We start from the raw sequence: 23,613 nt of genomic DNA, 5'->3' as shown, positions 1-23,613 counted from the left end.
AGACTTCTACTCTTGCGTAAGATTAACTGTTACCCTTCTGATAAGTAACAGTTTACTTTTTAGCTGCAGTGTGTCCAAAGTTTCTTTTGTTTAATTTTAGAAACATAAAAAACCTACAGTACAATACAGGCCCTTCAGCCCACGAAGTTGTGCTGAACATGTCCCCACCTTAGAGATTACTAGGCTTCTATTTTTCCTGAGCTCCATGTACCTATCCAAAAGTCTCTTAAAAGACCCTATCATATCCACCTCTACCACCATTGCCGGCAGCCCATTCCACGCACTCACCACTCTCTGAGTAAAAACCTTACCCCTGACATCTCCTCTGCACCTACTCCCCAGCACCTTAAACCTGTGTCCTCTTGTGGCAACCACTTCAGCCTTGGGAAAAAGCCTCTGACTATCTACACGATCAATGCCTCTCATCATCTTGTACACCTCTATCAGGTCCCCTCTCATCCTCTGTCACTCCAAGGAGAAAAGGCCGAGTTCACTCACCCTGTTTTCATAAGGCATGCTCCCCAATCCAGGCAACATCCTTGTAAATCTCCTCTGCACCCTTTCTATGGTTTCCACATCCTTCCTGTAGTGAGGCGACCAGAACTGAGCACAGTACCCAAGTGGGGTCTGACCAGGGTCCTATATAGCTGCAACACTACCTCTTGGTTCCTAAATTCAATTCCACAATTGATGAAGGCCAATACACCATACACCTCCTTAACCATAGAGTCAACTTGCGCAGCTGCTTTGAGTGTCCTATGGACTCGGACCCCAAGATCCCTCGGATCCTCCACCCTGCCAAGACTCTTACCATTAATACTATATTCTGCCATCAAAATTCACCTACCAAACTGAACCACTTCACACTTACCTGGGTTGAACTCCACCTGCCACTTCTCAGACCAGTTTTGCATCCTAACAATGTCCCACTGTACCCTCTGACAGTCCTCCACACTATCCACAACACCCCCAACCTTTGTGTCATCAGCAAATTTACTAACCCATTCTTCCACTTCCTCATCCAGGTCATTTATAAAAATCACGAAGAGTAAGGGTCCCAGAACAGATCCCTGAGGCACTCCACTGGTGACCAACCTCTCCGCCAGAATAGTGGTTTCTCTGGGATTCAAGTGCAACCCATCCTTTTTGTACAGGTCACACCTACCCCAAAAGTGGTCCCAATGTTCCAGAAATCTGAATCCCTGCCCCCTACTCTAATCCCTCAGCCACACATTTATCCTCCACCTCATCCTATTCTCACTGTCGTGTGGCACAGGCAGTAATCCCGAGATTACTACCTTTGTGTCCTGCTTCTCAACTTCCTTCCTAACTCCCTGTAGTCTTTTTTCAGTACCTCTTCCCTTTTCCTACCTATGTCATCGGTACCAATATGGACCACGACCTCTGGCTGTTCTCCTTCCACTGCAGGACATCTTCGATGCGATTTGAAACCTCCTGGACCCTGGCACCTGGGAGGCAAATTACCGAGTTGCTTTCTTGCGTCCACAGAATCGCCTGTCTAACCTCCTAACTATAAAGTCCCTTATCACTACTGCCTTCTCTTCCTTTCCCTACCCTTCTGAGCCACAGGGCCGGACTCTGTGCCAGAAGCATGACCACTGTTGCTTCCCCCAGTTAGGCTGTCCCCCTCTCAAACAGGAGTACTTATTGTCAAGAGGTATAGCCACAGGGGTACTCTCTGGTACCTGACTCTTCCCCTTCCCGACTGTGACCCACCTGTCTGTCTCCCATGGCCCCGGTGTGACTACCTGCTTGTAATTCCTTTTATCACCTTGCCCTCCCTGACCATACGAAGGTCATTGAGCTGCATCTCCAGTTCCCTAATTCAGTCCCTTTGGAGCTGCAGCTCGACACACCAGGTGCAGATTTGGCCATCTGGGAGGCTGGGAGTCTCCAGGACCTCCCACATCTGACACTGAGCACAGAAAACCGGCCTCACACACATACCTTTCCTCACTTAACATAGGTAAGCCTACCTCGCCTCATCCCGTTACCACCTAAGCACGTTGAGCCAATGCCCTAGCACTCTGCTACCTCTCACTCCACTGCCCGCTGGATATGGCGGTCTTCTTTTCAAACTTTTGGGCTCACTGACTACCACTTCAACAACTCTATTTTAAGATTCTGATTTTTGGTTACAGATTCTTACGGGGTAAACTCAATTCCACCTCCAACTTCTCCAGCCCTATAAACCATAAGTGGTCATAGCTTTTCTCCACGGATAGCCTCTTATACATCCCCAGTTTGAATGGTTCCTTTTTGATGGCTTTACCAGGATCGTAAGCCCTGATATTCCATTCCTATATCATTTTCTCTCTTATAAGATTCACCTTACAATGTTTTTCTGTTTATGCTTTTGTACACCTATCTACAATCTACTAACTGTCGGCATTATTCCACTTAGTCTCTGAATTCTATTCATAAGTTAATACTGTACTGTTAAAAAATAAACCATCACATTTAAATGCAATGCTGACACCACCATTTAGTGAGATTAAATTGCCTAAACTACAAAATGACTGTATTTTAAAAGTAGTTGATTAACACTTAAGTGACTTGGCCTGAGATGACAGTCTCTTATTCCATTTTAAATAAGTGGCTGATACAAGATGAAGATTAATTTTTGTGCTTGGCTTTGTTGGAGTGATTAGTATGTTAACTAAAATACACTGTTGTAAACTTTGACTCTTGGTATGTGTATGGGAGAAAGGGAGGAAAAGGGGGCAGCGGCGGCAGGTTGTTATGATGCAGAAAATAGGTTCAATGAAACCACTGAGTCATGGATTTCTAAAATGCAGATCTGCACCAATGAATTTTAAAGAATGTTCAACACTTCCCACCAGCTAGTGTTAAAGAAGGCAAAGGTAATTGCTCACACATGGACTGGCTTCTGAGAAGAGATTAAGGAGTTCCTTGTGTGAGGTATTGAGCTTAATATGCACTATTCCAAACCTGTTAAGAAGATAACCCCCAACCATGTCTTCTTGACATTACTCTGTCTCCTTCTCACTTCTCCATCACTGAATTGCTCCAAAATGTATCAGCTGTATTTCAGCAACTAATATTTTCAGAATGCTGTGAATTCAGGAGATCCCAGGGAAAATGATAGAATGAAAAATAGTACATAGCAGTGCCACTTTCAAAAGATAAATTAAATCAATACATTTGTTACCCTCTTAAAGATGTGCAAACAATCCTATACCGTTACCATTAACTAAATCAGATGTATTCCCAATATCCTGTCAATATACACCCATCAAGATTAGTGCCCAAACTTAAATGTTTTGCAGAAGTCAGTCACAAGGGACTTCTTTAGCTTCATGGTTCCATCTTTATTCTTGAATCTTAAGGTCATGTGCTCACATCCCACTACATAACACACACACTAAACTGACACTGCATTGCCATACTGTTATAATACTTTGTTGCCAGATATAATTTCTTTCAACTAATGTATTAAACAGAGGTTCAATCAGGATAGCAAACAAAAAATCCCATGGCATTATTTGAAAATGCCTTCTCACTAAGGAACTCATCCCTTTATCTATAGTACTAATATAATTTATCTGGTCATTATCATATTTCAGCAGGTTGGCTGCAAGATTTTTCATGTAAAACAATGATTATACTTCAGCACAGTACTTCATTGACTGCATAAAGCACTTAGGTCATTGCCCCAAGGACATGATATTATATAATGCATGCTTAATCTTTTATTTTTTTCCCTTTGCAATTTTCTCATAGAACAGTTTAAATATTCTACACTAAAGTAGTTTGAACATTTTCAAGTCATGTAGTGGCCAACAATAAACCTAACTATACCAAGACTGACTGCTTGGTGTTAAGTTTATGGTAGACTTCGTCCTTAGTCAAAGCTACTCCTCTTTACATAGCAGAATTGCATAATTAGAACATGCTAACGTCATGTCCAGTAGCAAGACATTGATGAACTGTTTATGACAAAAACGCATGCCTGATCAGAACACTTAAGTTTGTATGGACTATTGCACAAGTCTTTTCATTCAATACCTTGCATTACATGGTTTATCCCATTTGTACATCACCTTCAGGAGGAAACCTGAGGTCCATGAGCCAGTCCTCATCAGAGGGTCAAAAGTGGAGAGGGATAGTAACTTTAAATTCCCAGGTGTTACGATTTTAGAGGACCTGTCCTGGACCCAGCATGGAAGTGTAATTGCGAAGAAGGCATGGCAGCACCTTGACTTCCTTAGGAATCTACAGAGATTCGGCACGACATCTAAAATGTTGACAAAGTTCTATAGATGTGTAGTAGAGAGTATATTGACTGGCTGCACAACAGTCTAGTATGGAAATACCAATGCCTTTGAACGGAAAATCCTCCAAAAGATCGTTGATTTGGCCCAGTACATCATGGGTAAAGCCCTCCCAACTGCTGAACACATTCACATGAAACACTGTCATCAGAAAGCAGCATCCATCATCAGAAATTCCACCCCCCCCCCCAACCTCATACTCTCTTCTCACTGCTGTCATTAGGTAAAAGGTACTAGAGCCTCACGGCTCACACCATCACATTCAAGAACAGTTACTACCCCTCAACCATCAGGCTCTTGAATAGACAGGGATAACTACAATCACTTGCCCCTCCTTGAAATGTTCCTACAACCAATGATCTCACCTTAAGGACTCTTTATCATATGTTCTCTTTATTTATTGCTATTTATTTATAGTTGCGTTTGCACAGTTCGTTGTCTTCTGCACTCTGGTTGATCTTTCATTGATCCTGTTACAGTTACTATTCTATAGATTTGCTGACTATGTCCACAGGAAAATGAATCTCAGGGTCGTATATGGTGACATATAAGTACAGTATTTTGATAATAAAATTCTACTTTGAACCTTTAAAAAGAAATATTTGAAGAAGCACATCGCTCTTTTAAAACTTGCACTGGACTAATTTATTTTACGGAGTGGGGAAAAGATGCTGAATCTTAGATTAACAGAACAGCATTGCTCTCCATACAGAGTGCATCCACGGATTTGCATAAGTCCTTGGTCTTATTTTAGTTTCCTTTTCCCTTGCAGAGTTCACACTGCTTATAGAAATATATATACAGTATAAAAATGTAAAGTGTTACTAATACAGTGCAAAGGCATTCAACAAGGTGACCAGTTTTACATAATTATTCTTTCCCACCCTGCTCAAAATAAACAGCTCGTTCCACCCACATCACCATGGGTATTGCTTTACAGTATTAATTGGTTTTATGGTTCGATCCATCACATACTTCTTCACTGAATGATAAATACAAAACTAGCATTCCTTCTAGCCTCACCTTCCTTTGGCCATTAAGTTCAGTCAGTTCAATTTCATTGACAGAAAAGTCTGGCTTGATCACACCACCATTTAAAGAGAAAGAGAAAGGAAGAGAAAGATCTATAATAGATACATAATGCAAACCAACAACTCTTAAAATTCATACTAAGTTTTAAAAATAAAAGTAGACTAATTGAAACGGCCGGTAAGCAAAGCAGTTAAGGCGCTTGACATTCACTACTCTCTGGTTAAAAAGGAGTTTCAGCCTCAGTGTGGGCTTACCAAATTGCTTGGTGTGGTTTTATACTGTTGCTGGGCTGCAATCAAGTATTCTACAAGTGGCACAGTTGAGTAAGGGACAGTATAGTCATCTGTTCTGCCTCAAAAGTGTGCACCTTGAATAACATTGGCCTGTAGGTGCTTCAAAGACAAGGCCATGGCTGAAGATGCAAGATAATACTTTGCCTGAAGGTATGATTGCAAAACACTGTGCTCTGATCAACGAGGAGAAGGAAAATATGAAGTGGTATGGTCGGGTAAATTATCACACTAAACTAAAATTTTGCTTGTGATTTTTCCTGGTCACACTAGACAATAATTTTTTGTACCAATAAGTTAGTCTTTATATAAAATCGTTCATGTGGAAAAAAAACCAATTGTCCAAACCAGGCTCCAGGTTGTTTTGAGTTCCAAACAAGATAGATGAGACCAGGTTGATCCTGCGATCCAATACGCGATTCCTGGTGCATGGGCATGCAGCTGCCTGAACTGCATCCATGCAGTTTTGCTTTTTTTTCTCCTGTGCAGGAGAGAAATTAGAAAAGGTAGCAGAGTCGCCCAGCTCATGCCGATAGTCTTTTGGGGCAAGTCTGTTTCTCAGTTACAAGAATGACAGGGGCGTGCTAGTCAGATTTATGGCAGTACAAGTCCTTGAGTGCCTTGAGTTCTTCAATAAGCGTCTTGTTCTGATTTTCCAGCACAGCAACCCGGTTTTCCAAACATTTCACATACTCCTTTTTCTTACGACGACACTCCCTTGCTGCTTCCCTGAAATGGAATGAAGATGCCATCAGTCCTCACAAGCAACTTTCTCAAACTCTTTCTTTATCCCACCTTAAAGCAAAGATGGATGCTGTCGCAACTGCTGCATCCAATACTCTCTCCCAACACCTCTATCCTGAAGTTCTGTATCTTCTTTCAACTCTGGTTTCTTGCACATTTCAACCAACCATTACTGCCGGGCCTTCAGCTCTAATTTCACTCCTTAATTATCTACCTCATCATTTCCTCTCAACTCCTCCGCAAAATCTATAATTTTCACCCAAATTGCTCATAACCTTGTGTGGCTAATATGGAATATTGTTAAAATACCTTTCCTGTGAAATGTCTTGGGAAATCTTGAACCACATGGCTGCTTAATTAGAACATGTTCTCATTGGCATCAAACTCCTCTAATGGCCAGCTATATTTTTATCCATAGCTGAATGAAACACCCTTTTAACCCAAGAAATGAAGATTTACCACTTGGCAAATCGAAGGCTATACAGAGAATTGGTGGTGGGGGAGGGGGAAGCTACTTCTGCATCATTCTTTTTCTTCTCAATGTTTAAAGAAAGCAGCAAACCCTGATGAATAAACTTAACATCAATGGCAAATTGTTGGCATCATGTATATGATCAGCATTATTGAAAAAACATTCTGAGTGACAGCATAAAATCATTTAGAAAGGCAAAGTTTCAGCAAGGATGACTAGCATGGCTTTGATAAGGGATAAAACGAATCATTAAGTGCAATGTATTTGATGTTACTGCACGTGGATTACAAAAGGAACTTTTTAATTATCCAAAAGCTAAAATGATCAGAAAAGTAAATGTGAATGAAATCCAAGAGTAGCAAGACAGATACAACACTGACTTAATGCCAGAAAGTCATGTGGTCAACAGTAGTTGCATTGATTAAAAGGTATACAATACTATGTAAACATGAGGAAATCTGCAGATGCCGGAAATTCAAGCAACACACACAAAATGCTGGTGGAACACAGCAGGCCAGGCAGCATCTATAGGAAGTACAGTCGATGAAGGGTTTCGGCCCAAAACATCGACTGTACTTCTTCCTATTGATGCTGCCTGGCCTGCTGTGTTTCACCAGCATTTTGTGTGTATGCAATACTAGATCTTTTATTTCACTTTCCAGATCACTGATGATCTGGACATAGAAAAATTGCATTTATATTTGAAGATGGAGTGGCACACCTAACAAGGATGATGTTTTTCTTCATCATCTACCTGGATTCAATCATGACCTAAGGGGCTGACTGTCTGGGATCTGCATGTTCTCCCTGTGATAGCACAGACTTTCTCCGGTTGTCCTGGTTTCCTCCCATATTTCAGGGACTTGTTAATTGGCCAGTGTTAATTGCTCTCACTGCATAGCTGAGGGAAGAATCTACAGGGAGTTGGTGGGAATCTGGACAGAATAAAAGCAAGATTACTGCAGGATTTGTACAAATGGGTACGTGACAATGGTTGCAGATTCAGTGACTGAAGGATCCATTTCCATGCTGTTCTGAATATGATATAAAATTGATGGTGTTGTGGCTTTGAAGAAGAAAATTAGTCTGCATGCAGCTATCTACTGACTGGTTAGAAGCTTTAAACAAAAAACACTTAATGGAATTCAACCCAGAAGTATAATAATGTATTTGGAGAGAACAAAAGGATGAAATGGAATATAACAAAGAGGATACTGAGTGAAAAAGGAGAAAGAGATCTTGGACTGCATGTTTACAGATTTGTGTGGGCAGAAAGACAGGTGAATACGGTAATTACAGAGACATGGAGTCTTTTTTTTGCTTTCTTTCTGGCTGAAGAATGGAATGTAAAAGTGGAAGTGATGAAGGAACTTCAGACAACATTAAACAGACTATATCTAAAGGATTGTGTGTTTGTTTGTTTATTTATTTATTGAGATACAATGTGGATAGGCATTGCTATCCAGCAACACCTTGATTTATCCCACAGGACAATTTATGGACAATTTACAATGACCAATTAACCTACCAACCAGTACATCTTAGCAAACATAACACTGTTACAGCTTCAGCATCCTGGGTTCAATTCCCACCACTGTCAGTAAAGAGTCTGTATGTTCTCCAAGTGGGTTTCCTCTGGGTGCTCCGGTTTCCTCCCACATCCCAAAGAAGTATAGATTAGTAGGTTAATTAGTCACATGGGTGTAACTGGGCACCGTGGGCTCATGGGGTTAGAAGGGCCCATTACTGTGCTGTATCTCTAAATGAATCAGAGGAGATCTACAAGAGTATTAACTGGCTGGAGCATTTGAGTTAGAAGAACTTGTCTAGGCAAGGCTGTTTTATTTACAATGGGGAAATTTAATTGGGGTATATACAATTATTTGTGGTCAAGATAGATTAAACAGCAAGGACCCTTCCATATTGAAATATTTCCTTAAAATATAATAAGATGTTCACCCCATCAAGTCAATAGCAGCTCACAGAGCATATCCCATTACCTATAAATTGATCCCATAATCTATATTCTCTCCACATTCCTATCAAATACACTAGCCACCTACATTTGGGGCAATTTACACTGGTCAATTATCAATCAGCACATCTTTCAAATGTAGAAAGAAATCAGACCACATGGGGTAAAGCCCAAATGGTTGCAAAGACTTCTGGTCAAGATGGTGCCCAGATGCAACATTTATTGAGGTAGAGGCTCAAATTTCATTATTTTTTAGAGATGGTTTTCGGAACACTGCAGGGAGTGAGGGATCAGGTTCAGGTTTATTCTCATCTGATTGTACATATATACTGTAGAAACAAATGAAACTATGTCCCTCTGGACCATGTTACACCCAACAAAACATGTATCTCACACTGCACATAAACAAAATTATTCCTCAACTTCCTAACCAGAAGACTACAATCTGTGCAGATTGGTGATAACATCTCCTCCTCGCTGATGATCAACACTGGTGCAGTGTAGGGGTGTGTGCTTAGCCCACTGCTCTACTCTCTATATACCCATGACTGTGTGGCTAGGCATAACTCAAATGCCATCTATGAATTTGCTGATGATACAACCATTGTTGTTAGAATCTCAGGTGGTGACAGGAGAGGGTGTACAGGAGCTAACTAGTAGAGTGGTGTTGCAGCAACAACCTGGCACCCAACTTCAGTAAAACAGAAGAGCCCATTGTGGACTTCAGGAATGGCAAGATGAAAGAACACATACCAATCCTCATAGAGGGATCAGAAGTGGAGAGAGTGAGCAGTTTCAAGTTCCTGGGTGTCAAGATCTCCAAGGATCTAACTTTGTCCCAACACATTGATGCAGTTATAAAGAAGGCAAGACAACAACTATACTTAATTAGGAGTTTGAAGAGATTTGGTATGTCAACAAATACACTCAAATAGACTCACTGTCTGGTATGGAGAAGCTACTGCACAGGACTGAAAGAAGCTCCATCTTGGGTACTAACCTACAGAGTACCCACGATATCTTCAGGGAGTGGTGCCTCAGAAATGTAGTTTCCATTATTAAGGACTGCAGCACCCAGGGCATGCCCTTTTCTCACTGTTACCATAAGGTAGGAGGTACAGAAGCCTGAAGGCACACACTCAGCGATTCAGGAACAGTTTCTTCCCCTCTGCCATCTGATTCCTAAATGGACATTGAATCTTTGGACACTACCTCACTTTTTTAAAATAAGCAGTATTTCTGTTTTTGCACTTTTTTATCTATTCAATATACATATAGCGTAATTGATTTACTTATTTTTCTTTTTTTTTTCTCTCTGCTAGATTATGTATTGCATTGAACTACTGCTGCTAAGTTAACAAATTTCACATCACATGCTGGTGGTAATAAACTTGATTCTGAAAAACTTCTATAGTTGTACCATGGAGAGCATTCTGACAGGCTGCATCACTGTCTGGTATGGAGGGGCTACTGCACAGGACCGAAAGAAGCTGCAGAGGGTTGTAAATTTAGTCAGCTCCATCTTGGGTACTAGCCTACGGAGTACCCAGTACATCTTCAAGGAGCAGTGTCTCAGAAAGGCAGCTTCCATTATTAAGGACCTCCAGCACCCAGGGCATACCCTTTCCTCACTGTTACCATCAGGTAGGAGGTACAGAAGCCTGAAGGCACACACTCAGTGATTCAGGAACAGCTTCTTCCCCTCTGCCATCTGATTCCTAACCCTTGGACTCTACCTCACTTTTTAAATATATATTATTTGTTTTTGCACGATTTTGCGTATACTGCAATTTTTTTTCTTTTTCTATATTGTGTATTGTATTGAACTGCTGCTGCTAAGTTAACAAATTTCACGACACATGCTGGTGATAATAAACCTGATTCTGATACAAAATGCATGTGAAGTATGTAGCACAGGTAAGCAGTACAGTAAACATCTCATTGTCCTAGTGATGAGGCTTTGGTGGTGGTAAAGTATTCATTTGTCTCACAGCCTGAGGGAAGAAGCTTTACCCAGTCTGGCAGTCCTAGTCCTGATGCTTCTGTATCTCCTTCCTGATGGCAGTGGGTGAAAGAGATTGCGGGTTGGGTGGTAGGGATCCTCAACAATGCTTCGGGCACTTTGTCTGCAACAGTCCAGGTAAATGTCACAAATTGGGGGGGGGGGGGTGGAGGGAGGAGACTTTGGTGTTCCTCTTATTGGTTTTTACTATATTCTGGAGGGTGTAGCGGTCCAACACCCTGCAGATTGTGGACATGCTATGTTGGCGCCAGAATGTGTTGTGACACTTGTGAACTGCCCTCAGTTTCTGTTGTTGTTCATGCAAATGAGCATTTCACTGCACACGTAGTAAATACATAAATATCAATCTCAGAAAATACAAGCTCAACGGACACACCAGGAGATCAGGACTGAACTTGGGTACTGGAATGGGGATGTCAGAGGTATGTGTTTTTTCACAGTGGTGGGTGAGTGGAACATGTTGCCAGTGGTTGTGAAAGAGGCAGATATATTAGGGTAATTTAAGAGACACTTAGATAGGCACATTGATAAAAAGAAAAATGGAGGACTATATGGGAGGGAAGCAATAGACTGATCTTGGAGTAGGTTAAAAGGTCAGCACAACGTCATGGGTCAAAGGATCTATACTGTTCTATGTTCTAAAACTACCTGTTTTTCATGAGGCGGATTTCTCGTTTGCGAGTGGTTTCCTCAGCATTCTGTGGCTGACTCTGAAGTATGGGGGATGATGCCATTACCATTCCTGGACCAGTAGTGGAGTTTGGAGTGGCACGGATTTGATAGGTCTGGACATCTCCAGCGGCACCTGAGAGAAAATATGGAAAAAAGGCAAGAAATAAAATATCAATTTTGCCATTTGAACATATTAAGGAATTATCTTTGTCTATATAAATGTTCTGCAGAAATTAACTTAAAACAAAATGTACTTGCTTAATTAAATGTTTTAAATTTGTTTTAATATCCTCAACTTTGCTTAACCAGAAAATTGTAATTCTGCAAATAATTAAGCCCGATAGCCTTTTCATGCCACTTACTAATTGTAAGCAGATTTCTTTAGATTTTAAAATTAAACACTGCAAAGCTACAAATACGTGCCAAGTGATGAAAGGCGAAATTTTCCTTGGAATACTGAGCACTTCATCTTCATTAATTTTACTTGACAATGAAGTCTGTAATGGACTTGTTTATGTGGCATAAGTTGCATGCAGTACTAAAGACAAGAACAGTAATCTTGGTCCTGAGACTAAATATTAATCCCATTAATTAACAGCACTTTCATGTTAATGCATCATTAATTAATTTTGCAATGTAAGATAGATTTTCTTGTACTTTTAACCAGCTTTAGCATGAACAGTTGTTATACAGCTAGCAACAAAATACTGCTATCACTAACCCATCTAGAGACAATGTTCCCATTGATATCTTACACAAAGTTAATTTCTTCCCCATGATACACCTCCTGGGGAAGCCCTCCCCACTATTACTGCCCTCTCATAAAACACCCTGAAAACACTTATCAGGGATTTCACAAATGGCAGAACTTTGCCCGTATGCTAATCCATTTATATTTTCAAATGATCTTATTTATGAATATGGAGAATTACACTTTTTAAACTTCAGCTGAATCCATTATGTAATTAGAAGCATGGACTGCATTAATCTTATCTTTCACCTGTGAAGATTCAAGATTGCTTGTCATTTCCAGTACACAAGTGTAAAGGAGAACGAAATAATTGTAACTCCAGATCTGATGCAGCACAAAAAACACAGCAAGATAAAGAACATATTAATAAAAAAAATACATAATAAATATAAATACAGTTGCAAGAAAAAATTTGTGAACCTTTTGTAATTACCTGGTTTTCTGAATTAATTACTCATAAAATGTAGTCTGATCTTCATCTGTCAAATACAAACACTATCTGCCTAAACTAATAACACACAAACAATTGTACTTCTTTTTGTCAATAATGAGTATGCCACTTAATCATAGTCTAGGTTCAAAAAAATATGAGAACCCCTGAGGGTAATGGCTTCTACTGAAGCTATTTATCAGGTGCTCCAATCAATGAGATAAGGTTGTAGAAGTGCCCTGCCCTATAAAAAAACACACAGGCACAAAGTCAGGTTGCTGACAGAGCCTGTTCTTCTCAAAAAAGAATTGTTAATGTGCACCATGCCTTGATCAAAACAACTTTCAGAGGACCTCAGAAGAAGAACTGTAGAGATTCATGAAGCTGAAAAATGCTACAAAAGCATTTGACTTTGACAAGACTTGAGTGTTCATCAGTCCACAGTAAGAGAAATTGTCTACAAATAGTGGAAATTCAGTAGTTGCTACTTTACCTAGGAGTGGGCGTCCTGTAAAGATCACACCAAGAGGACAATATGCAATGCTGAAGAAGGTGAAAAAGAACCAAGGGTAACAGCAAAAGATCTCAGAAATCTCTCTAGAACTTGCTCAAGTCTCTGTTCATGTGTTCACCATAGGAAAAACACTGAACAAGAATGGTGTTCGTGGAAGGACACCACAAAGGAAACCACTGCTCTAAAAAAAAAAAACCCATTGCTGCGTGACTCAGGTTTGCAAAAGACTGCCTGGATGTTCCACAACACTTCTGGGACAATGTTCTATGGACTTAAGAGAGAGAAGTTAAACTTTTTGGCAGAAATGCAAACCGCTATGTTTGGAGGAAAAAGTGCACTGCACACCAACACCAAAACCTTATCCCAACTGTGAGCATGGCGGAAGGAGCATCATAGTCTGGGGCTGCTTTGCTGCCTCAGGATTTGAACAGCTTGCAGTCATTGAGGGAACAATGCATTCAAAATTGTACTAAGACATTTTACAGGAGAATGTTAAGGTAGCAGTCCATCACCTGAAGCTTCATAGCAGTTGGATGTTGCAACAAGACAATGATCTGAAACACAAGAGTAAATCAATAACACAGTAGTTTAAAAAGAAAAAAAGTTTGTGGTTTGGAATGGCCAAGACAGAGTCCAGACCTTAACCCAATTAAGATGCTGTGGGATCCTCAAGAGTGCTACTCAGGTGAGGTATCCTAGAAATATTGATGAACTGAAAGTTTTGCATGGAGGGATAGTCTAAAATTCCTCCTCACCATTGTGCAAGTCTGATCAGCAGCTAAAAGAAATGTTTGATAGAGTTTACTGCTGCTAAACAAGTTTCTACCAATTATTAAATACAAGGGTTCACATACTGTTTTGAACCTCGACTGTGATTGTTTAATTGATGTATTCAGTATTGATGAGAAGCAGTACAATTTTTGTGCATTATTAGTTTAGGCAGATTGGGGTTGTCTATTATTGCAACTTAGATGAAGATCAGACCACATTTTATGAGTAATCAATGCAGAAAAACAGGTAATTGCAAAGGGTTCAAACTTTTTCTTGCAACTGTACATAAGATAGCTTATACACATAGATTGATTACATGTCCAAAAAGTGACACTTGGCACAGGAGTGCCTGTACATAAGGTGAATGACAGGAAATAATGATTGGGGTGTGGTGATTGAGGGTATGGAGTGGTGGGTTAGTTGGTGGAGGTGTTGATCAGCCTTACTCCTTGGGGAAAATAACTGCTTTTGAGTCTGGTGGTCCTGGTGAGGATGCTATGTAACTTCCTCCCTGATGAAAGTGGGACAAACAGTCCATGGGTGGGCATGATCCTTCATGATGCTAAACATTTTGTAGAATTGTGGATCTATCCAGGAGGATGATCCTGAGGCCCTGCTCCCATACTGTGCTGATGGTCTTTCAGCAGCTCAGGCTTAAAGAGCCCTTTTTTAAAGTTTCTCAAGGTCTCTGATGAGCTGACACATTAAAAAGCAGATTGAGTACATTTATATCATTTAAAAAACCTAAATCTATTTAAACAATCATTATTTTTAATATTCAAAAACAAAAGGGGAAAAAACTTCCCATTTCCACTAACGTTGGAAACTCCATTCTTCAGGCAAGAGCTTGATATACAAGTATCTGGCCAAGAGTCCAGCATGCCAGTCCATTGGTTACACAGGAGATGAGATGCTCCCAGAAATTAGGTCTGTACGATGCTGTCAGCCTACAAGCTCTCCCTGGACCTGTTGGTTAAAGTGGAGCATGTTCTGGGCCAATGTCTGAAAATCTCTTAAACCTAGAAGGCAAGTTTTAAACTCATGCATGGAGTAGGGAAGGAAATTAATAAATAGATTAAGGAAAACTTGCATTTTCTGCTCCTGAGAATACCCTGTCCCTGTTCTAAATACTGAGCACTCTAAACTTGGTAGCTTAAAAGCAGTCTTTCAAGCAACTTGTGACAGAACATAGAAAAGCACAGTACAGTACAGACCCATCTGCCTATGATGCTGTGTAGACATATTTGTCATTCTGACTAAACATTTGGTACAAGGAAGCTTTAATGATTTGTCTTGATCTAGAAGGTACTACAGCAACTAAAAGGGGGAGGGGAGAAAAGCAATAGAGAAAGGGGAAGAAATGGAATCAATTGGACAATGCTTTTGAAGAACTGGCATGAGCAATCCAATGCACTGTTCCTCTATGAACTGCTGGTGTAAAATTTAACATCATCTCCCATTTTTGGCAAACTATATTCACAATTCAGCAAATCATTTTACTTCCTTACAATATAGGAGGCCAAATGATCCAGACCACACCAACAAAAACAAAACAGAATCCACTACAGGTAGAGGGAAACAGTCACAAAAGAAAATCAAAAACATAGAAATTTCAAATAACCCTGTTGCAACAGTTTTATCGATTGGCTCTGCTAGTGGAGCACAAAACAGAAAAATATCTTTCATAATTCTTGCTCTCAGATAGTTAATGTGCACTGGCATCATTAAACATCACATAGCATTTCACACCCTCATTCCTACTGATCAGTTCTGATTAGCTCAGATGACGAGCCACATCAGCAATGGCAACAGCAAAAGTGACTTGACAATTGAGCTTCAGTGAATCGGCTTGTTTTACATTGTGTTAATGTTTAGTGAAAGCTGCCACCAAGATAGTGAACCACATTATTTTTGCGAAGTCCCAGACTCACCTTGTACAACAACCTGGCTGCTCGGCACGAAAATCTGCTGCCCATCAGGACTCTGGGTATACTGTACAATGGTTGCTCCACCCTGGCTTGTTGCTGTGTTACCCATTGTTAGCGTCTGGAGTCCTTGAACCCCATCTGTGCCGTTGTTGGGTAGCTGAATCGCACCTCCCTGTGTGATGGCAACTGCCAATAGCAAAGAATGAAAAGAAAAATGGAAACTTGCAATTCAAGAGCCACACGTTCAGAAAGGTTCATCAAATTCTCTTCAGTTGTGACTGAGATAGCTATAAGCAGTTATTCTTTAGTGATAGGCTGAGACATAAGGAGACATTTCATTTCTGCTCTTTCCAAATAACAGCAGAGAAGTAATTTGGGAAAGGACTTGCCATTACAAATGTAAAAATTAAATATTTGAAAATTTGCTATGAAAATATCTAATCAATATTTGTATGTCCCAAGACACTCTAAATGAGAATTATCAAACTAACATAATATAGTTCATATTACAGTCGAACTATTACCGTACCAATCTGCTGCGCATTGTTTTGGTTGCGCAAGATCTGTTCACGTGTTGGCGCACTCTTGTAAGCAGACAGGCAATTCCTGCTTATTGTGATACAGACAGACAGACATACTTTATTGATCCGAGGGAAATTGGATTTTGTTACAGCCGCACCAACCAAGAATGGTTCAAAGAAACCAAGTGGCTCAAAGAAACAGATGTGCATTAAGAAAAACAATGAAAGACAGAAGAAGTTCAGAACTAAAGTGCTGGTAACGTGGTTTAATCTTCATGTAAGTGAAGGTGTTGAACTATCTGGAGATATGGTGAAGAAACAAGAAAAAATGTTTCATGAAGAACTAGGACTAGATTATGAGTGTGACTATAGTGAAGGCTGGCTTCATTGGTTCAAGCAGCGTCATGGCTTACAGTTTTGTGCACTGTGTGGTGTGTAGTGAAAAACGTTCAGCAGACAAGGAAGCAGCAGCAGAGTTTGTTGACAAGTTCGCCAGTTAGTCTTTGATGAAATATTAAGCACTGAGCAGGTGTACAATGTTGTGCCAGTTTCAGCACCAGTTCCTGATGCTTCACTCATTTTTCAAGATGAAGATGTTGATGATCCTGACAACCCCAACACTTGCAGACATGTAACTTTGTCTGAAGGTATATTAAACGTCTCACTTTAAAAGCGGAAGTGCTCAACTTTTCTGTACAAGTTAAATTCCTGTACATTTACCTGTACCCTTTATTTTATCTGTGCCTGTGCAGTACATTACTTTATTGAAATTTCACTTGCTACTCATTTAATATTTCTGTTTCATTATCATCTAACTTGTACTGATATACATGATATTTTAAAGGTATGAGGCGGTTAGCTATTGCTTAATGTGATCCTTCTGTAATTCGGCATTTTCACTAATTGAGCACTCCTCAGGTCCCAGTGGTGCCCGATTAGTGAAGGTCGACCTGTATTATAATGCAGGTGTCTAATGAAAGAGGTAGATTTTAAGGAGATATGAGAGGGACTCAAAGCTGAGGAAAATTTAGTGAAGGAATTCCACACCTAAGGCAACATGAGACACAACTGTAGTTGATGGAACTAATGAAAAATGGGAACGTAGAAGAGGCCAAAATTGGAATATAATTTTGTATTGTTCATGCAAGCTAATGCCCCCTTGATAATTATGGCTGTTGGGTCACAGAAATTTGAATTCATAAATCATACCAAAAACCTCCGGTACAAATTAAAAATTAACTTACGAAATGTGTGTGTGTGTGGTGGGGGGGGGGGGGGAAGAAATAAACATTTCTTTTCCACTTGCATTTCTTGATGCATGTTACTACAGTAAGTGTGAGAGCTCATGTACATAAATTAACAGTGCTGTTACTGAAAACTTACTTTTGAATTCTTGCTGAAATTAAAGACCCAGGAAGTTTGGGGACTTTGGTTTCTAGAATGGAAGGTTGCATTTATTTCTTTAAAGGGTTGCATTCTGCAATAAAGAGATTAAAAGAAAGCTGAGAAAAGACTTCCTCTTTTCCTCAACCTTGTCTCATTACTGGTACTTTAACATGATAAATGTGACTGCTATGCTTGCAGAAGGCACTAATATTAATGTTCATTGCTTAATCTGAATATCCTTCACCAGCAGAATGAATGTAAAAGCAGTGTGACAAAACAGAAGTAACTGGGTTTTACTTAAAGGTTGGCATTAGTATCCATCAAGCATGAGTCCAAACCTTTCAGAATAATTAAGGCCTGTGGCCTTTTGATCATTCAAGGTAGGGGAGTAGTTGAGAAGAGAAATTTAAGAAGAAATATGATAACCTTTAAAATTATTATTGGCTTTAATAATGTAAACACAAAGAAACTACTTCCACTATCAGAATTGGTATGGGAGAAATGAGAATTGTATAGTTTTAGTCTCCATGTTCAAGAAAGGATATACTTGCATTGAAGTTTTACCAGGTTGATTTCTGGTATGAAAGAGTTTGACACATGAAGAATGTGCCTATACGCATAATGTAGAAGAATGAGAACTAGGGAGCATAGCTTCAGAATAAGCTTCAACCATTTTAGACAAAGTTTTGGAAATTTGATTTTTTTCTACTCTGAGAATTGTGGAGGCAGAGTCAATGAATATGTTCTAGAGGAGACTGACATACATTTGAACTACAAAGAAGTAGCATAGAAAAGAGAGTAGAGATGTTGTGCTGAAGTTCTGATTGATTGATCCTGACAATGCATAATAGGCTTACGAGATTGATTAGATTACCCCTGCTCCTGGTTCTAATGATACATCCTTAAAATAATGAGAAGAACCAGATGGTAAAAGAGAAAAAATTGTTTCATTCTGAATAAAAATGCTACAAAAAGATATAGACATAGAGATTCAGTGATATTTTTTGTTAGGCCAGCTTAAAATAATTGCATAGCTGTGGGAAGAAGTACGTCTTTCATTGTGAATGGATAGCTCTTTTGAATAGCTGGCACCTGAAAGATAGACCCAATGATCTCCTTATGCTGCAGAATTGAGACAGAAGGACTCAAGAAAACCTAAAACTGAATGTGAGTGTATTATCACATGGTTATCCATCATAAATAATATAAAAATGGCCACCATTTTTTGACCAGTCATTTATCTTGTGAATATCCTTTTGCATAGGGTTAGTGGTTGCTTTCAATTTTGGAGGAGAGTCTGTGGCTGAAAACGTCACCATACTCGTGTTTTTATGGCTGAATAATGAAAAGGCAAAATACACAAAGTACTTTCCCATTACTGTGAAGCGGATATCTGATACATAAACTGAAGTGCATTTATTTAAGGTAAGAGCTAGGAATTTACAGGAGATCAGAGGAAGAACCCAGGAATGGTTGGAATCAAATACACTTCTCAGAGGTACTGCAGGAATTTTTGTTTTTGGACAAGCACTTGAATTGCCATGGCACAAAAGGCTCTGAACCAAGTGATAGTAAATAAAGTAGAGCCAGGAATAGGGCAGTATGATAGTGATGCTTTATAAAGCATCAGCAATCTGGGTTCAATGCACAGAGTGGTCAGCATGAAGATAATAGGTCAACAGGGCCTGGGAATTAGCCTCTGACTATCCACATGATCAACACCTCTCATCATCTTATTTACTTACTAGAACTCCCACTTACTAGGTCACTTACTAGAAGATATTCAGCCTGTAACTTGCTGTTACACCCACAGTATTTATGTGGTTGGTCTGGCTGAGTTCCTGATCAAAGGTAAATCCTTTGGGTAATGCCTTTGAACATCAGTTGATTACTTTCTCTTGCTGGAAACGGTCAATAGCCTATACATATGTGAATACTGCTTATTTTTGTATATCAGCCCATGCCAAATGCTTTCTGGATTTTGCTACATGCAGGTATAAATTGACTCATTTACTGAAGAGTTATAAATGAAAATGAACATTGTGCAATTATATTCAAACACCCAACGTACTATACAAGAATTGCTTTGCTGAAGCTGCCAGAGATAGCTGACCCCAAGGTACTGTCCTGAAGAACTCTTGCAGTGATGCCCTGAGGCTTGGATGATTGACAACCTTAACTAACTTCCTTAGTCATGACTACCATAATTAGAGTATTTTCCCCTTAATGCCCACTGAATTAAGTTTTACCAGGGCTCCTTGATGCCACACTTAATCAGATGCTGGCTTCATGTCAAAGGCATTCACTCACACCTCTCCTCTAAAGTTATGCTTTTGAGTCTAATATGCTGGAATGAGGTCCAGATTTGTCCTGCTTTTTGTAAACAGGACATACCAGGACAACTTCAGACATTTGAAGTGTAGTCATTTTTGCAATGCACGTTGATGATGTACAATTTCCATTCATAAAACTGGAGAGTTCCCAGTGCTGTAAATTGAGTTAGAGTGAAATGATAGAATTTTTTCTATGGCCTGGATATTGTATGTGTACATACTGTATTGTCCACTGCTGGTTTGATAGATGGGTGCTGGCATCGTCATTGTAGTAACAGTCGGAGCAGACTCTTCTTCTGATTTTTCCTCTTCGATTCTTGGCACACCAGGGGTATCAGATGAAAGTTCATTCAGGATTTTCCTTGAAAAGGAATGCAACAAGGCAATTTAGTTGGAAAGTTGTAATAAAACCTCTTAAGTTGAACAAGGAAATCAAAGTGATTGAACATTCCGTTATATTTAACTTCCTTCAGAAAACATTCCACAACACAAAGCTAAAGCATGCCATTGGTTAAAACTACCTTGCCAAATCTTCAAAATGGATTGCATAATATTTCATTTTATTCATTACCTCATATTTAGAAATCTTGTTTTTGAGGTCTCTCCATGGCCTCTGACCTCCTCCCCATCTTTGTGATTTCCAGCTCTACAAATTTGCATGTCTCCAATTCTGGCCTAAAGGTCACTGCTAAGCATGCCTTCAGCTATCTAGCTTGAAGTTCAGATTTAAGTCTCTGAATCTCTCTTCACCTACTTCAAGAGAATTCATTATGAAAACGAAGCCTTTGGTCATCTGTCCCAATACCTCCATACATTGCTCAATTTGCTTGTAAAAAATAGAATTGCTGTATAGGAACAATTTATTTACTCAAGGCATTATAAATAATTAGAAAGTAAAATTGAGAAAACAATCCAAGAGTTAGCCAGGGTTCCCCAGAGAGGTAATTGGGAAATTATAAAGGTCAAATGGATTTTTGCACATCTCTTAGTATTTAGTGTAAAAGAACAGAAAAAAAATTATGAGCAGCTCCACAATCTAAATTTCTCCTGAAAGATACCGAGTACAAAATATTTAAAAAAACATTATAATTATTCAGAATACCACATTCAGAACAGTGTAACCAAATTTCTCATTAGATAGAGAAGATTCATGAAATTAAAACCAACCATTAACAATATTAATTATAACTTATTGCATGCAACCTGTGATTTGTATTCCCATATATCTAATATTTTTCATGTACCTAATGTTCACTACTTATTTATTTTTTTGCTGCTGTGAAATCTCCATGCGAGGAAGAACTGGCACTTCTGCCTAAATCATGATTGACTATTAATTTGGTGGAATATTTTAGGTAGCCCTGAAAATATTCAAATCTGTTACACAGAGCGTCAAAAGAAAAATTACCGTAATCTATGTTAAATCTAACATTTAAAATTATATGTATTACTGCAGCCTGGGGAAATGATCTGCGTTTTCCATCAGTAAGCAATCAGCAGGCCACTTGTCATGCTCTTCTCCAACATTTATGCCATTATGCAAGTATAAAAATTAACTAGGGACAGAACTTATTTTTCCAGTTATCTTGGTTAGTAATTTAAAGCTTAATTATCAATTCCTTTGAACCCATTCAAACAAATATTAAGTTAGAGAACATTTAGGTGACCAAAGGTATTATTTATAATTTTAGTTCTTTCAAACATCCATGTTGTGAATTGCTCTGTCCCAACCTTCCAAAATGTTGGCATTCCCAGACTACTAGCTTTCTATCCAATTTCCTTCATTCAACATTAGGAATGTGCTTTGATTCACCTTAGCCCTGGCATTTGAATTTTTCTCCCCTAAATCTTCCTCTTCAATTTTCTCAGTGATAAATTTGCAAATCTTAGTTCTTTAACCAAACTTTCAGGCTATTGTCCAAATATCTTATCAGTTTGCTGTCAAAATATTATGCTAATGCTTCCATAAATGCATGGAACCATTTATCATATTAAATACGGAAGTCTGAATCCAATTAAAAATTAACAGTCTGTGCAATCAATTTTCCAATGGTGATAGATAAATGCTTGTTTCAAGGCTGCCCATTCCAGTGATGTCACTTCCAATCATCTGCTCTAAAACCAAAAAATAATTATGTCAGAACAAGCTAAAAGCCATTCTGGAATAAGCCAACTCTGGCTAAACCTGAAAATAAATCTGGTCTCAGTCTTATGTTTGCTGCAACTCTTAATGGATCTGCATTAGTAATCATAATTATCTCTTAAATGGCAAATCAAAGAATTATGAATGGGGTGAAGCACATTTGGCTCTTGAAAATTACTCCACTATTCAACTAAGATCGCATCTGATCTTTCAACTTAGCTCCACCTTCTCACTGCAACCATATCCCCTAAATTTCCCTATAATTGAACAAAACTGCTTTTGACTTAAACATGCTCAATTGAAACTGATCTATATTGGTGATATAGATAGCAAGGAAGGTCAGTTAAGACTGTAGCACAAGATTGATTAGCTTAAAAATTAAAAGAATAATGGCAAATGGAATTTAATCTAGAAGAATGTAAGCTTTGTCTTTCCAAAAGGCAACACAAGGATAAAGACATACAAAGGAAATAATAGGACTTTAGAGTCTTGATGAATGGAAGGAACTTGGATACAAGTTCATTGATTCTCCAGTGCTTGCCTTCATTGGCTGTGGAACAGAACATGAAAGGGAAGTTTGGTTGGGACACAGTTGGAGTATTCCGTGGTTCAACACTAGGAAGGATATGATTGTGTTGGAGGGTACAGAGGAGATGTTGCCTGGATTGGAACATTACAGCTGTACTGAAGAGTCCTGCTCGGCAAGGTTTGCTTTCCCTGGAGTGGTTTGTACTTAAAGGGGTATACATTTAATTTGAGTTAGGAAGTTTAGAAAGGATCCAAGCAGGTATTTTTCCATTCAGAGGATAGTTGGAATCCAGACATGAGTTGACGAAAGTAGAGCAGGAAATACTCTCACAACATTTAAATAGGATTTAAGCAATTACTTGAAACTTTAAGACACAGAAGTTCATGGCAGGTGATCTGGAGGGCCTGTTTCAGTATCCTATGACTCTAACTCTGAATGTAAGAGAAAAATCTTCTCCACTCAATCCCACCTCAGAGGGCAAGTCTTTTCATCAACAGCAGTAGTCCTGTAAATCTGTGTTAGACCACAAGACCATAAGATATAGGATCACAATTGGGCCATTTGGCTCATCAAAACTGCTCCACCATTTCATCATTGCTAATTCTGTTTTCCTCTTAGTCCCAATCTTCTGCCTTCTCCCTGTATCCACTCATGCCCTGACCAATCAAGAATCTATCAACCTCTGCCTTAAATATACATAAAGACTTGGCCTATGGCAAAGAATTCCAGAGTCACCACTCTCTGGCTAAAGGAATTCCTCATCTCCGTTCTATAAGGACACCC

The 23,613-nt window shown here is 39.3% G+C and overlaps 1 protein-coding gene across 5 annotated transcripts in view; it reads right to left on the bottom strand.

Moving 5' to 3' along the window:
• Nucleotides 1–3,342: 3,342 nt before the first annotated feature.
• The window catches only part of creb1b (cAMP responsive element binding protein 1b), a 122,493-nt gene continuing 102,222 nt past the window's right edge, over nucleotides 3,343–23,613 (bottom strand). For 4 of the 5 annotated variants that reach the window (XM_073046534.1, XM_073046539.1, XM_073046538.1 and 1 more), the window contains 5 exons: nucleotides 20,380–20,519; nucleotides 15,922–16,104; nucleotides 13,732–13,773; nucleotides 11,501–11,657; nucleotides 3,343–6,367 (listed from right to left, as the gene is read on the bottom strand). In XM_073046534.1, the coding sequence (XP_072902635.1) occupies nucleotides 6,223–6,367; nucleotides 11,501–11,657; nucleotides 13,732–13,773; nucleotides 15,922–16,104; nucleotides 20,380–20,519 (667 nt within the window). In that variant the 3' untranslated portion in view covers nucleotides 3,343–6,222. The remainder of the gene's footprint in view (nucleotides 6,368–11,500; nucleotides 11,658–13,731; nucleotides 13,774–15,921; nucleotides 16,105–20,379; nucleotides 20,520–23,613) is intronic. The other variant, XM_073046535.1, reaches the window with a different exon arrangement.

This window comes from Hemitrygon akajei, chromosome 5 (assembly GCF_048418815.1).
Source record: "Hemitrygon akajei chromosome 5, sHemAka1.3, whole genome shotgun sequence".
NCBI lineage: Eukaryota > Metazoa > Chordata > Chondrichthyes > Myliobatiformes > Dasyatidae > Hemitrygon > Hemitrygon akajei.
Note: the sequence above shows the minus strand (reverse complement) of the source record. Positions and strands in the feature narration are given on the sequence as shown.